The sequence below is a fragment of the Pelodiscus sinensis genome, chromosome 30 (assembly GCF_049634645.1).
Source record: "Pelodiscus sinensis isolate JC-2024 chromosome 30, ASM4963464v1, whole genome shotgun sequence".
NCBI lineage: Eukaryota > Metazoa > Chordata > Testudines > Trionychidae > Pelodiscus > Pelodiscus sinensis.
In genome coordinates, this window is record NC_134740.1 from 13,181,770 (window position 1) to 13,198,260 (window position 16,491).

Genomic DNA, 16,491 nt, shown 5'->3' on the forward strand with positions numbered 1-16,491 from the left:
CCCTTTTCCAGAAATGCTTAAAACGGAACAGTTTTCCGTTATAAGTATTTCCGGAAAAAGCGCGTCTACATTGGCAGGATGCTTTTCCGGAAAAGCACTGTTTCCGGAAAAGCGTCCGTGGCCAATGTAGATGTGCTTTTCCGCAAAAAAGCCCCGATCGTCATTTTCGCGATCAGGGCTTTTTTGCGGAAAAGACTACTGTCCTGTCTATCCTGGCCCTTTTCCAGAACAGTTTTTCCGGAAAAGGACTTTTGCCTGAATGGGAGCAGCATAGTTTTTCCAGAAAAACACTGACAATTTTACAGTAGATCGTCATTGCTTTTCCGGAAAAGCAAGCGGCCAGTGTAGACAGCTGGCAAGTTATTCCGGAAAAGCGGCTGCTTTTCTGGAATAAGTGGCCCAGTGTAGACACAGCCCGCACGTTCTTGCATAAGTCAATTTATAGCGAAGTGTCAGAAAACAGGGCTTCTCCGGAATTGTTATTCCTCTCCCCACGAGGAATAAGCCCTCTTGTGCAAGAGCTCTTCCATAAGAAGGCAGTGTAGACAGGCACCATGAATTTCTTGCGCAAGAAACCCCTATGGCTAAAATGGCCATCAGAGCTTTCTTGAATAAGAGTGTGTCCACCCTGCCATGGACACTCTTGCGCAAAAGCACACGGCAGTGTGGATGCGTTCTTGCAGAAGACCTTTTGCACAAGAACTCTTGTGCAAAACAGTTCTTGCACGAGAAGCCTGCAGTGTAGATGTAGCCCATTATTTTTGCAGCATTCATCTTTCATATATTTAATGCACAGTTCTTTCTAAAAGCTTGATATTGTCAGAAACATTCGTCGTGAGAAGTGGTCTTTTTTTCCAGACGTATATTTCAGTAAACCACTCTTCGTGAGTCATCTGCATAATGAACGCTCATTGCCACGTTTGGCAAGGGGTTGAAACATCTGAGGCTTTTCCACTCTCACAGAATCTCTTGGTGCTTATCCCTTTTTGTCAATGACACCTCTGAAAAGCGGGTGAAATGTCGACACCATAGCGAGTGGGGAACTGTGATTGGGCGGTGTTTGTTGCACTTCCTCAGACCTTCTGAGGAACGAACCCGGACAAAGGGTGGGATGAAGCAGGATGGCTTTTGGGGTTGTGTATTTGTCCAGATTCTTAAGAGTAAAGTGATACTCACACACACACACACACACACACACACACACATCACATTCATGCAGGCAGTTCGGAGGCGGGCTGCAAGCGTGGTGTAGATTACTTTTATTTTGCTGGTGCTGGCGTCAGCTTCCCGGAGACTCGGCCATGAGGTTCCTTGGGAGATCCCTTCAGATCTTTAGGAGGCTTCACTTCCTCTGGGCCGGTCCCAGGCTTCTGCTGGGATGTTACATCTTATCCAAGAGGGAGAAAGCTTCTGGCTGCTTCTCAGTGAATTTATCTACTTGCAGGGTCTTTGCTTTAAAAGGTCACGTATCCTAAACTGCCCTCATAGCCTTGAATACAAGAAACTACAGATAACATACCCAAGGCATGATAAAAAGCATCACAAACTGTAACTAAAAAAGCCAAGGTCAGAAAAAAAGGGGTAAGCAGGGGAGTACGTCTCGTCAGCTAAACACCAGTGAAAAGAAGGAAGGGGAGGTCGTGTCCAACCAGTTACAGTGTTCTGCACAAATCTGTAGCTGGATAAACAAAAAATGAAAGTCTGTGGATGTTTTGGGGTCTCTGCCCGTCTAAGTGAAGTTTCTGACTTGTTCCAATATTTGTGTCAGGTAATGGCAACATTAAAATATCTCTGGATCAAAGCTGATACCCATATAGATATTAATGCAGGTCTGTAAAATTGAAACAAAAATGTATGGTCAACCTTTTCAAAGCTCAGAAGGCCTCGTGAATGAATTTAAAGGAACAGGAAATGAGCACGCAAAAGCATTAGGCAACTTTGCAAATCTCGGCCTAGATTTTGTCGCACCTGCCTCAGTCGCTCCAGATAGAAATGTGCCGTAGAAATGACAATATTGAACAATAATTAAGAAATAAAATCTCACCGAGTCTCATCCTATTTGTGATCTTCCTCCAGACTTTTCGGTCCTCTCTTTTGGCCCGAAATATCCATAGAATCATAGAATCGTAGGACTGGAAGGGACCTCGAGAGGTCATCGAGTCCAGCCCCCCGCCCTCAAGGCAGGACCAAGCTCCGTCTACACCATCCCTGACAGATGTCTATCTAACCTGTTCTTAAATATCTCCAGAAAGGGAGATTCCACCACCTCCCTGGGCAATTTATTCCAATATTTGACCACCCTGACAGTTAGGAATTTTTTCCTAATGTCCAATCTAAACCTCCCTTGCTGCACTTTAAGCCCATTACTCCTTGTCCTGTCCTCAGAAACCAAGAGGAACAAATTTTCTCCTTTCTCCTTGTGACACCCTTTTAGATATTTGAAAACCGCTATCATGTCCCCCCTTAATCTTCTTTCTTCCAAACTAAACAAGCCCAGTTCATGAAGCCTGGCTTCATAGGTCATGTTCTCTAAACCTTTAATCATTCTTGTCGCTCTTCTCTGTACCCTTTCCAATTTCTCCACATCTTTCTTGAAATGTGGCGCCCAGAACTGGACACAGTACTCCAGCTGAGGCCTAACTAGTGCAGAGTAGAGCGGCAGAATGACTTCACGAGTTTTGCTTACAACACACCTGTTGATACAACCTAGAATCATATTTGCTTTTTTTGCAGCAGCATCACACTGTTGACTCATATTCAACTTGTGGTCCACTATGACCCCTAGATCCCTTTCCGCCATGCTCCTTCCTAGACAGTCGCTTCCCATCTTGTATGTATGGAACTGATTGTTCCTTCCATATTCCCTTGCTCTGTTTTTAACTTGCTAGGGGCCTGCTGATCCTTTCCCACCCTCCTGCAGTCCACTGATTACAGGCCACATGAGGGGCCCAGACGGGGGTGTATTGATTTTGTGGCCTCACATATCAGTTGTTTTGGAGACGAGTTGATTTGTTCAGCCCAAAGTTATTCATGAATTTTTCTCAAATGACCTGAGTATTTTCAGCAAAGATCTATCAAAATCTTTCAAGACTTAGACGCTGAGCAGCAACCAGCCCATTATAATATTTAACCAGGTGTTTGGCACAGTTGTGTGGGGGTTTGGGTGGAAAACCCACATTTAATATCACCCTGCCTGATGGAGATTGGAATCTTCAGTTTCCTATATTGGAACCAGAGTGCTATCGCTTACGGAATCTTCCCTTGTGCTTGAAATTGGGGGTTAGATTTTCTCTAAGGACTCGGGGAATACGACACCAAACCTCACTGATCTTCCTTGGGTTCCTAAATCCGTAGTGTTTTTGAAAATCCCACCTTCAGATACACTAAAGGAATAGCTGGAAAATTAACAAGATTCTCACACAAAATGGGAAAAAATATTAACCATGGATTACAGGCTAGCTGCCAAAGGAGTCTACTACTGAAAGAGTCAGAACACCCATTGGTGCAAATCAATGCACTGGCCAGTAGAAAGCGGCACCTTACAGTTTGATGCCTGCAGAGGTTGGGGGCAGCTGAATGGAGGTTTAGAGAATCCCGTTGGGGCAGGATTCTGGGATTTAGGCACCTATAGTGGTGAGGAGCCTGATATAAACATAATGAAAAGAGAGTGGTTACACCAATGAACTGTTTGGACCATGGGAATGAAAACTCACTATAACTTCTAGCAATAGTTCAAAGGACAATCAATGTCGCTGTTCATTAATTCCCAAAGACCTCAATTATAAACCCTCCATCCCCCATGAGATCAATTTGAGAAGGCACAGTTTGAAGTCAATTGGGCAATTCTTGTGTTGTGTTTCAACATCAATTATTTCAATCCCAAATTCCCCAATTGTTACAAACAGGTGAGCACAAGGGGTTTGGAGCAGCCCGTCGGGATTTCAGCTGATATGAATCCAGTTGATTGTTGTACTGTCCAAATGTTGGTAAAACATGACGACAATTTGGAACCTTTGGCCCATTTCTTAGTGAACCCCGGTCAGAGCCATGGCTACAGCTTCAGGCGCAGGACTGGTTTGAAGCCAGTAGCTGGAGCGTTGGTTACGCTCTCGACTAAATAGCCTGATTTCCAGACTGTGATTAAATTATCGGTTACTCAGCAAAATATATTTAGCTCCTTCAATCTCTGCCATGAGGCAGTTTTCCAGACCACGAATCAGCCGTCTAGCCTTTCCCTGAAACTATTCTACTGACTCCACATGGTTTTAATGTAGGGTCCTGTCAACTGGGAACAAAATTCTCACCGATGTTTTATACATCTACACGACCAGGAACGTAAGGACAAATAATCCTTCAGTGCTTTGTGCCTGGGTGAACGAAGCTGTAAGGCAGTTCAGAGAAAAATATGATATTTCTCCAGACAAGAATAGAGACGCGCCTTTTCCATACTCTGAAGCACAACACACAACAACATCATCCCATAGAAATTATGTGAGGGAACATTTTCCTTCCTGCTGATTTCCTGAGAGCACGTTTTCTCTCCGTGTTCCTCAGGCTGCAAATATCGGGTTCAGTGTTGCAGTGAGCAGTGTGTGTATCAAAGAAAGGGACCAGTCAGTGCCTTATGCTAGCGTCTCCTGCTGGTCTAGCTTATTGCCTCGATTGGTAATACCCTACTACCTTCATATCGGTATCACAGCATCTGCACTGGGGCACTTTTAACAACGCTGGTGTGATTCAATATTTATGTATACATGAACCCTCAGGTCTTTCCTTCTCTCACTCAGGCCATGCCTACGCTACATGGAAGATAGATGCTGCTGCAATCCATCTTCCGGGGGTGGATTTAGTCGGTCTAGTGAAGACTGACTAAATCAAACTCAGAGGGTGTTCCCATCTACACTGGCACTCCTGCTCCTCATGAGGGGCAAGGGAAGCAGATGGGAGCATTTTCTCCCATTGGCCTGTCACCATGTGGATGGCAATTTAAGATACGTCGACTCCAGCAATGTAATTAATCTAGCTGGAGTTGTGTATCTTAAGTCAACCATCTGCTCTTGTGTAGACAAGGCCCCAGTGGTTTCTTTCTTCTGCTCTCCTTTCCATTTTCAGTTGACTCATTATGGATTTATATTCTGCACCCTTCTCTCTGAAAAGGCTCAGGTCCCTGTGTTTGATCAGTTTGGGGCTACAATTTTCAAGAGCACTTAAGTGCCACAGCTATTATTTTTTATAGTGTATTAGCTGAATTTGTCATACAGGAGCTCCCCGGGCATGCACTCCACTGTGCTAGGCTGTGTACAGACACAGACCAGCTGTTCCTTGCTCTAAAGACCAGAATCCAAGGGATTGTTCAGAGCAGTACATGTGAGCATGGGCATGAGTGTTTGCAAGATTGGAGCATTAGTGTAAGACCAATGGACTGCAAGTCAATACAGAGAGAGAAGCACAAAGATACAACATGACAGCCCTGCCTGGGAAGAGTTGTGTCTCCGCTCACTGGAGGAGATATTTTCATAACACCTGCTGTTGAATTATAACTCTTCCCGCCAATGTTGCTCCGATCGGAGGTTCCACTGAAGGCCTCGCTCTGGTGGATGTGGTCCATTTAATTAAGACAAGGCTATGAGAATGTGTGTTGGTAGACCACAAGGATGTGTGTGAAGGGAGGGAACAAATGAATAAATCATCGATATTAAGACAAACTACTTCCCTAGGAGGGTGGTGAAGCACTGGGCTGGGTTCCCTAGGAAGGGGGTGGAATCTCTATCCCTAGAGGTGTTTAAGTCCTGGCTTGACAAGGCCCTGGCTGGGATGATTGAGTTGGGGTTGGTCCTGCTTTGGGCAGGGGGCAGGACTCGATGACCTCACGAGATCCTTTCTAGTTCAAGGATTCTATGAGTCGATGAATTCTCGGTGTGCTGCTGGCAATTAAAGCTGTTGTAGGGAATTTGTCTTTGTTCATTTTGCCTTAAGTCAGTATCCAGTCGATGTGATTTTCACCCTTATTTCTCGAAACCAAATTTTGTTTCTGACTGGAAATTCTAATTTTTTTTCCTCTGCATTTCCAAAAAATTTCAGAATATTTCCAATGCGGGAAGTCTGTCAGACCTGACCATGTTGGACAAACAATTTGAAGGCTCAGCTCCCTAAGGGGGTTCCAGAGGCTGGAGAGAGGCAGTTCTCGGTGGGGGCAGATGGTAGAACGAGGAGCAATGGGCTCAAGTTGCGGTGGGGGAGGTCTAGGTTGGATATTAGGAAAAACAATTTCCCCAGGTGGGTGGGGAAGCACTTGGATGGGTTCGCTAAGGAGGGGGTGGAATCTCCATCCCTAAGGGTGTTTAAGTCCCAGCTTGACAAGGCCCTGGGTGGGGATGATTGAGTCGGGGTTGGTCCTGCTTTGGTCAGGAGGTTGGACTCGATGACTCCTGAGGTCTCTTCCAGCCCTAGGATTCTATGATATGATTCTATGGTCATCCGTGGTGGGACTCCATGGCTGTGTCTACATTGGTACCCCTTTCCAGAAAAGGGATGCTAATGAGACCAGTCGGAATTGCAAATGCCGCGGGGGATTTAAATATCCCCCGCGGCATTTGCATGAACATGGCTGCCGCTTTTTTCCGGCTGGGGGTTTTGCCAGAGAAAAGCGCCAGTCTAGACGGGATCGTGCGGAAAATAAGTCCTTTTCTGGAAGATCCCTTATTCCTCCTTGAAAGTAGCCAAATTTCTCCACAGACCCAAGAGAAGTATTGCTGAGCTGAAAAACTGGTAGATGTTTCGAATCCCCAGACACCAGTAAGAGCTGACCCTTGTAAACTGCCTTGTAAATGCCTTTCAGACTGCAGGAAACCTGACTGTTGTAAGCTCAGGCTGAAAAGGAGAGACCTGGGTTCCACCAGTGACAAGTCCCTGCGAGAGCAAATTGGCAATCGCCACAGATGCCCCATAGGGAACTGCAGAGTACAGTTAGAGCATCAGGAGGGTGTAGCAGGCTTAGTAAAAGATGCAACCCAATCTCGAGTGTGCTACAGAAAGGGAAGATCTGAGAAAGAGGGAAGAGAGTGAGTCCCTAGCTGTCCTGATGGTCTCTTCTAAGGAAATTGACTTTCTCCGGTCCCCTGTGTTAAAACAACTCACAATGGGCACCTGCCTGATAACCATATAGCTTTCTTGTTCGCCTCGTTTTTCTCTCTCTGCGGTTTCTATTAACCATTCTATCATAAGTTGCTAATATAGGCACATTCTGAGCATCTCGTCTGCCTCTGGGAACTAAAAGGCGTTTTTTACCTCTCCTTTACCGTATTCTATGGGACACTGACAATTGCGTGTGTCTTCCCATAACTACACTCCTCTTGCCTTGTGCCAAGTATCCCATAACAGCATTGCCCGCATTATCTGAAGTCATTGTTGGCCGAGGTAAATTGGACAGTTGTCCAGATGAGGCTCTATGATTCTTTTACCATGGCGACAGATAGGGAGTTATATTCAGAGGCATGTATTGGATTGACCCAAAGACATGGCCGCAATTAACGTTCATCTTCCTATAAAATAAGAAGAGAAGACTGAGGGGGGACGTGGTTTTCAAGTATCTAAAAGGGTGTTAAAAGGAGGAGAGAGAAGATTGTTCTCCTTGGCCTCTGAGGACAGGACAAGAAGCAATGGGCTTCAACTGCAGCAAGGGAGGTTGAGGTTGGACATTAGAAAAAAAAACTTCCTGCCTGTCCGGGTGGTGAAACACTGGAATAAATTGCCTAGGGGGGTTGTGGAATCTCCATCCCTGGAGATATTGACGAGCAGATTGAACACACCCCTGTCAGGGATAGTCTAGGTGGTGCTTGGTCCTGATGTTTGGCAGGGGACTGGACTTGATGACCTCTCAAGGTCCCTTGCAGTTCTAATGTTCTAGGATTCATATGAGAACCCCCGACAAACCTCATAGTAGGCTTGGACCTCATTTACCCATATTTACGCTGTAGACTCCATCCAATTCCAAAGAAATAACCCCTAGAATTCGAATCCAGAGACATGCATTTTAACCAGGGTTCATTCTCGCCTATCTGTGGTGTTTTTGGCCCTCTCTCTGTGCCCCATTGGAAGACAGTTGATGGTATTGCCAACAACGGAACTTTCAGGGTCAGCTGAGGTGGATGAAACTGGAGCTCTCTACATAGCCTCAAATGTTCTTGGGAAGCAATAGAGTTAACGGTTCTTTCCGAGTTCTTTTAGGCAATTATTTGAATTTACAACCTACAGAAATACCGACAGAGATGACATCATCTCATAGGAAGGAGAATCTTCCAGCCATGAGAGCTTTAACTCTGGGGAAGGGACGATCATGAAAGAACACCAAGAAATGGCGCAGTATTCAGACATCCAGGTCAGAACCCAAACTCAGTTTAATGGATAATAGAGAACTATCAATAAGACTCTTCGGTCAATCCATGAAGAATGGAAGTGAAGAAAGACACAGCTTCCCCACCACCATTCTTCATAGAGATCATATATTTTGTAACAGAATTAAGATGCATTTTCTGCATGATGAGTCATTGGAGGTGTCAGTTGAAAAGTCGTGATTTGCTGCCTCTGATTATCCTATTGTATGCATGTCTCAGATCTCTATCTAAAGTTATGAATATTGACTTGACATCTGGGTTTCCAACACAGTTACACCTGAACAATTCCCACGTGGCAAGATGTTGACGTTGACACAGTTGTTTGTGAAGGGCCTATTTCGGGTAATGAGCCAGTAAGGGAAAAATAGCCCTTAGGAGACGTTCATCTCGCACCAGCTGAGCCTCGCTGGAAACACTCCCAAGAACCTGTAGCTAATGGTTGTTGGGACTCTCCAAGAGCTGATGACCAAGCCCCATGTGTCTAGACTCTGTCTGGGGATGTCTGTATTTTTCCACCCACTTTTTTTTTCAGAATCAGGTTTTCAGACAAAGGGTTCCTGTTGTACATTAAAGCTATATAAGGTGGGGTATGATCTCTTCAATTCGTCATCACGCCACACTCAAGAGGACTCCTGGAAAAATGTGAGGAACAAAGGCCGAAAAGGGGGAATTGCTGGGCACAGGATTTGCCGGGTAGTTTATGGGAACTCAGCCTTCACCACGAATGCAGCTTGTGCCGTGAGAATCTGCCTGTTTGCCGGTATCATCAGTCAGGGTGAGAAACTGCCCCGGCATTATTAATCTAACCATTGTGTAATGTCTACTTTGTAGTGTTGTGTATTTGCTGGTAATCGGCTCTGCCCTGTTTCCTAGCCTCATCATCACTTCTACAGCAAATACATTTATTTCAAGCTTACCCTGCACCCGCCTGGCTCATAGTGATGTGTCAGGGGAGAAAAAAAAAATCACAGTGTGCTTGGTTAGCACATGGGTGCATGTTCCCCTCCACATTGAGGGAGCGGTGAACCCCGTAACAAAATCTTACTGCTCAGTGGTTTGACCTGGCAGTACAGTGTAGCCCTGGGACCCTAAACTGTGGTTGTTATCTCAACTGTAACATCTCTATTGTTGCTCCTCCAAGAGCCTGCATGTACCTGCAGCGGGGCTACCTGTGTCAATGCGAAGAGCAGGGTCAGCAGCTTGCAAGATGGAGCCTATACTGGTGGATTGGAGGTATCAATGGAACCACTATTCTAGTTAGCACAGTGGGGAGACCCATCACAAGAAGACACAAGGAGTCATTCTTCTGCTCTACTCTGTACCAATTAGGCTTCAGTTGCAATATTCTGACCAGTTTTGGGCACCACATTTCAAAAAAGCGGTGGAGAAATTGGAGAAGGTCCTGAGAAGAGCAACAAGAATGATGAAAAGTCTAGCTATGAGCTATGAGGGAAGGCTGAAGGAATTGGGCTTGTTAAGTTTGAAAAGGAGAAGACTAAAAGGGGACATGGTAGCAGTTTTCAAGTATCTAAGAGAGTCAAAAGGAGGGAGACAAATTGTTCTCCTTGGCCTCCGAGGACAGGACAAGAAGCAATGGGCTTAAACTGCAGCAAGAGAGGTTGAGGTTGGACATTAGGAAAAAATGGTGAGGGGCCATTTCAAAATAGCAGCTGTGGAGCGTCTTCACATGTCTTTTTTTGGAATAGCTATTTTGGGAGAGGCGTTATTCCTTGTAGAAGGAGGATTACAGATTTCAGATTTAGTTGTTTGTTATTTCAAATTTATTTCGAAGTAACGGAATGGCTTTGTAGATGCTCACATCATTATTTGGGAATAACGCTAGTTATCTCGAAGTAATGGTGCAGTGTAGATGGACCCTAAGGGTATGTCTACACTAGCTCGTTAGTTCGAGCTAGGTAGGCAAATGAGCGCAACCCAGAGTTGCAAATGAAGCCTGGGATTTAAATATCCCGGGCTTCATTTGCATGTTCCTGGGTGCCGCCATTTTTAAATCCCCCTTAGTCCGAACTAACTGTTCCACGAGGAGTAACAGTTAATTCAAACTAAGGAGATAGTTCGAATTAACGTTTAACTGCCGCGTCTAGCCGAGGGCAGTTAGTTCGAACTAAGGGCGATTAAAAAATGGCGGCGCTCGAGAACATGCAAATGAAGCCCGGGATATTTAAATCCCGGGCTTCATTTTCAACTCCGGTTGCCCTCATTTACCTACCTACCTCGAACTAACGAGCTAGTGTAGACATACCCGAAGGGAAGTTGGGGGAAGAGCGCTCTATTCCAAAATAAGTGCTGTGTAGACCCTCCCTATTTTAAGTAAACTATTTTGAAATAGACTATGCAATTGCTATAGTTCATTCTGAAGTGTAGACGTACCCTTAGATTGGACAGTCCTGTAATTCAATGGGGTTCATGATTTTGGTCCATCAATTCTGGCATCTCAGCCAGTGACTTGTAGGAGATTTTCTCTGCTTATTGACAGCTCCATTGTTTCCTCAGGCAGAGTTGTGGTGGTATGAGGTTAGCTACTCCAGATATCTGATAGTGACACTGACTGCACAACCGGACTCCCTGCGCTCCATCAATATTTCATGGCTTTCTTTTTTCTAGATGCCTATTATGGGGGAAGAGGAAGAAAGAAACCAAACGTTCATCCTGGAATTCATCCTCTTAGGGTTTGGGGAGGCCCCTGAAATGCAACCCCTCCTCTTCCTCATCTTGCTTGTGATCTACCTTATGACGTTGGTTGGGAACACCCTCATTGTTGCTCTAGTTGTCACGGAACAGCAACTTCACACACCCATGTATTACTTACTATGGAGCTTGGCCTGCTTAGAGACTTGTTTCTCCTCCGCCATCCTACCCCGGCTGCTGGCCAGTCTCCAGACGGGAGACAGAGCCATCTCCGTTAAAGGCTGCTTTGTGCAATCATATTTCTTTGGCGTCATGTCTGCTACTGAAACTCTGCTGCTGACGGCCATGTCCTATGATCGGTATTTAGCGATCTGCCACCCCCTTCGTTACACTGCCCTGATGAACGGCTCCATTTGCATCCAGCTGGCGGCGTGGTCCTGGATAAGTAGCTTTCTGGCTTGTGCCATAGTAGATATTTTCTTCTTCCAACTAAAGTTCTGCCATGGCAAAGAAATTGACCATTTTTTTTGTGATTTTACAGCCATGCTAAAGCTGTCCTGTGATGATACCCAGTTTCTCCAGCTGGTGGCATTTACAGTCGCTGTCATATGGACACTTGTGCCCATGCTATTGACCCTGGTGTCCTATGTGTGTATCATCATCTCCATCCTGAGGATCTCCTCCACCACTGGGAGGCTAAAGGCCTTTTCCACCTGCTCCTCCCACCTCATCGTGCTGACCGTTTACTATGTGATCACAATTTGTGTCTATTTGGTTCCAATCATCAACACTGCCACCGTACACAAAAAAATATTCTCTTTCATCTGCACAGTCCTACCTCCCATGGTCAACCCGGTCATCTACTGCCTGAGAAACAAGGAGGTCAAAGCGTCCCTGAGAAAAGCTTTTCTGAAACTGGTTGATTTTAGCAACACGCATAGAATCAGAAAGGACGCATTTTAGCATAGAGTACGGTAGACAAAAATTGATCTAGTTTTTTAGACATGAACCATGGTTACCCCTTAGGCTATGTCTAGACTACATCTCTTTCAAAAGAGGGATGTAGTTTAGACATGCCCTTATTGATGAAAATTTTCTTTCTTTCTTTCTTTCTTTCTTTCTTTGGCTATGTCTAGACTGCAGGCTTCTTTTGAAAGAGGCTCTTTCGAAAGATCGCGTCTAGGCTGCAGGCGGATCTTTTGAAAGAAAAATCTGCTTTTTCGAAAGAGAGCACCCAGCGAGTCTGGATGCTCTCTTTCGAAGACGGCCTCTTTACATTGAAGAACGCCTTCTTTCGAAAGAGGAACTTTCGAAAGAAGGCGTTCTTCCTCGTGAAATGAGGTTTACCGCCATCGAAAGAAAACCCGCGTTCTTTCGAAATAATTTCGAAAGAACGCGGCTTGAGTCTGGACGCAGGGGAAGTTTTTTCAGGAAAAGGCTACTTTTCCCGAAAAAACCCCTGAGTCTGGACACGGCCTCTCTTTCTTTCTTTCTTTCTTTCTTTCTTTCTTTCTTTCTTTCTTTCTTTCTTTCTTTCTTTCTTTCTTTCTTTCTTTCTTTCTTTCTTTCTTTCTTTCTTTCTTTCTTTCTTTCTTCCAAAGCTCAGCTGATTGAGGTAATGTCTACACTACACTTTTTTTCCCCAATTTTTTTCAAAGAGGCTTTTCTGGGCCAAATTGTAGGAAAACCTCCTCTTTTGGAAGATCCTTTATTCCTCATGAAAGAAGGTTCACATGGCTTCTGAAATAGCACATCTGCTCCTTCAGAAAAAAAAATGGAAGAGCAAACGCATTCCTTGGATGTGGCAGAGGTTTTCTGGGAAACACTCTGTAGTCTAGATGTACCCTGAGATAACTAAAGCCTGTCCATGGTAGAAGAGACTGGACAGTAGAGTGGAAAGGCTAAACTCATATTCCAAAACTCTGAAGGAAGGTTTAGAGATGGGGGCAGCTGGCAACACATCCAAGAAAAGCAACACAGCTTTGCAACAACACAAAAACCCCCATGGGTACAGCCATCCAGCCTATCTGAAAATGTTTGATGCTTGTTCCATCCAGGCGGTATGGACATTAAAGTAGTTGGAGTGACTATGCCCCCAAAATTCTGCACAGCTATGGTATTATATGAGTAGAGCACAATTCTGATGTGTTTGTGGATGACGCGACATTGAAGGTGTGCTTTGAAAAATTATGATTTGTGAAATATGATTGTTCTGTGTAGCCCAAGGCCCAGTGGGCTTCAGTAGCAGCCCTGGGAACTACAAGTTGTGGACAACAAACTGCAGTGAAGTGAAGGGTTTGGGGAAAGATCCAATCTTGGTTAGCAAAAGTGTGCATGGTCCTCTCCACTTTGAGGGGAGGATAAACCAGGTAACAAAATCCTTTTACACGGTGTACTGACCAGGGTAGGGTTTTATTTGAATATTTCCTTCCTTCCTTCCTATTACTTTATCATTTAGCATTCATCTCTCATATATTTAAATCACACTTCTTTATAAAAGCTTGATATTGTAAGAAACATGCATCATGAAAAGTAGTCTTTAATTTCCAGACATGTAAACTACTCTGTGTGAGTCATCTGCATATAAATGCTCATAGACACATTTGGCAAGGGGTTGAAATATCTGGTGAGTGCTCCTGGGTCTTTTCCACTCCCACGGAATCTCTCAGCCCTCATTCCTGCACTAAGGAGGGTCCTTTTTTTGTCAATTACACTTCTGAGAAGTGGGTGAAATGTTGACACCGCAGTGAATGGGGAACTGTGCTTGGGCAGCGTTCCATGCTGATGGGTAGCTGGATAAACAAAAAATTAAAGACTGGGGAGGTCTGGGAGCCTCAGTGTCCTATGAGGTGAGATTTCTGTCCTGGCCTGATATTATTGTCAGGTAAGGAAATATTAAAATAGCCCAATCTCTACTGATGCTGATATTGGTGTAGGTCTGTAGAATTGGAACAGAATAGGCATCATCAACATTTTCAAAACTCAGAAGACATTGTGAATGAATGACAATGAACAGGAGATGAGCAGGCAAAAGCACTAGGCAACTTTGCAAATCTCTGCCTAGATTTTGTTGCACCAGCCTCAGTCGCTCCAGCCAGAAACGTGCTGTAGAAATAACAACATTTGACAATAATTAAGGAATAAAATCACACTGAGTCTCCTTATATTTGTGATCTTTCTCCAGACTTTTTGGTCCTGTTTTCTGGCCCAAAATATCCATATTCCCTTCCCCTGTTTTTAATCTCATTGAGGCCTGTTGATCCTTTCCCAGCCTCCTAGAATCCCCTGATTACATGCCATGTGAGAGGCACAGACGGGGCTGTATTGATTGCGGCCTTGTGTATGAGGTGTTTTGGAGAAGAGTTGATTTGTTCAGCCCAAAGTTATCCATGAAACTATCTCAACTCAACTGAATATTTTCAGCAAAAATCTGTCAAAATCTTCCAAGACTAAGATGCTGAGAAGTGACCTGCACCTGTGATAATATTTAACCAGGTGTTTTGCACAGTTGTGTGGGGGATTGGGTGGAAAACTCACATCTAATATCACCCTGCCTGATGGGGTTGGGAATCTTCAGTTTCCTATATTGGAAACAAAGTGTTCTCGCTTATGGACTCTTCCCTTATGCTTGAAATTAGGGGGGTAGATTTTCGTGAAGGACCTGGGAAATACACCACCAACCCTTCCTGACCTTCCTTCGGTGCTGGGATGCTAAATCCCTTGCTGTTTTTGAAAATCTCACCTTTGATACGCTGAAGGACTACTCTGAAAAACAACAAGCATCTCCCACAAAAAATGGGGAAAATATTAACCTTGGATTGCAGGCTGGCTGCCAAATCTCTGCCAAAGAGATTTCAATGAAAGAGTCAGAATAACCATTGGTGTGAATCAAAGCACTGGCCATAAGAAAGCTACACGTAGCACAGTTTTTTGGCAGTTTCTGAAAAAGTAGCTACGTTCTTTCAGAAGCCCTGTATTCCTCATTGTATGAGGAACAGGGGATCTTTGGAAAGAGGAGGGTTTCCCACTTTTGGCCCTGTGTAGATGGGCCAAATGTCGGAAAAGCTTTTCCAAAAAAAGTCGTAAAAAGATAAGCAAATTGCATATCTTTTTCCGAAAAAAACCCTGTAGTGTAGACCTACCTTTAGAGAACCCCATTGGGGCAGGATTCTGGAATTTAGGTACCTATAGTGGTGAGGAGCCTGATGTCAACATAATGGAAAGAGAGTGGTTACACCAGGGAAAAAGTTTGAACCATGGGAATGAAAACTCGTTATGACTTCCGCACTATAGTTCAGAGGAAAACCAAAGTTTCCCTTGATTAATTCCCAAAGGTCTTCGTTACAAACCGTCTCCCTCCCAATGAGCTCTATTAGGCTATGTCTAGACTGCAGGCTTCTTTCGAAAGAGCCTCTTTCGAAAGCATCTTTCGAAAGAGCCTCTTTCGAAAGATCGCGTCTAGACTACAGGCGGATCTTTCGAAAGAGCAATCCGCTTTTTCAAAAGAGAGCACCCAGCAAGTCTGGATGCTCTCTTTCGAGGAAGCCCTATTTACATTGAAGAACGCCTTCTTTCGAAAGAGGAACTTTCGAACGAAGGCGTTCTTCCTCGTGAAACAAGGTTTACCGCCATCGAAAGAAAAGCCGCGTTCTTTCGAAATAATTTCGAAAGAACGCGGCTTGAGTCTGGACGCAGGGGACGTTTTTTCGGGAAAAGGCTACTTTTCCCGAAAAAACCCCTGAGTCTGGACACAGCCTTAGAGAAGACACAGTTTAGAGTCAATTGGGCAATGCTTGTGTTGTGTTTCTATATCAGTTATTTAAAGCCCAAATTCCCCAGTTGTTGCAAATGGGCGAACTCAAGAGTCTTGGAACAGCTGGCCGGGCTTTCCATTGATATGAATCCAGTTGATGTACTGTCCAAATGTCGGTAAAACATGACAACAATTTGGAAGCTTTGGCCCATTTCCTAGTGGACACTGGTCAAAACCATGGCTACAGCTCCAAATGCAGGACTGGTGTGAAGTCCGTAACTGGAGCATTGGTTACTCTCTCTGTTAAATAGCATGATTTCCAGACTGTGATTAAATACCCGTAGCTCCTTCAGTCTCCGTCATGAGGCAGTTTTCCAGACCATGAATCAATCACTTTCCCCTGAAAGTATTATAGTGACTCATGATTTTAATGTAGGGCCCTGTCGACTGGAAACAAAATTCTAGTGACACTCTCACTGATGTTTTATACATTTACATGACCAGGAATGTAAGGAGAAATAATCCTTCAGTGGTTTGTGCCTGTTTGAAAGAAGATGTAAGGCAGTTCAGAGAAAAATATTATATTTTTCCAGACAAGAACAGAGATGCACCATTTCTATGCTCGCAAGCACAACACGAAACAACGTCATCCCGTAGATGTTGCGTGAGGGAACATTTTCCTTCCTGGTGATTGCC

The 16,491-nt window shown here is 44.5% G+C and overlaps 1 protein-coding gene across 1 annotated transcript; it reads left to right on the top strand.

The window, feature by feature from the left end:
• Positions 1-11,027: 11,027 nt before the first annotated feature.
• LOC102457328 (olfactory receptor 1E16-like) lies at positions 11,028-12,005 on the top strand. The gene has a single exon (XM_006114049.2). The coding sequence runs from the start codon at positions 11,028-11,030 to the stop codon at positions 12,003-12,005; it is 978 nt and encodes a 325-aa protein (XP_006114111.2).
• The last annotated feature ends 4,486 nt before the right edge of the window (positions 12,006-16,491 follow it).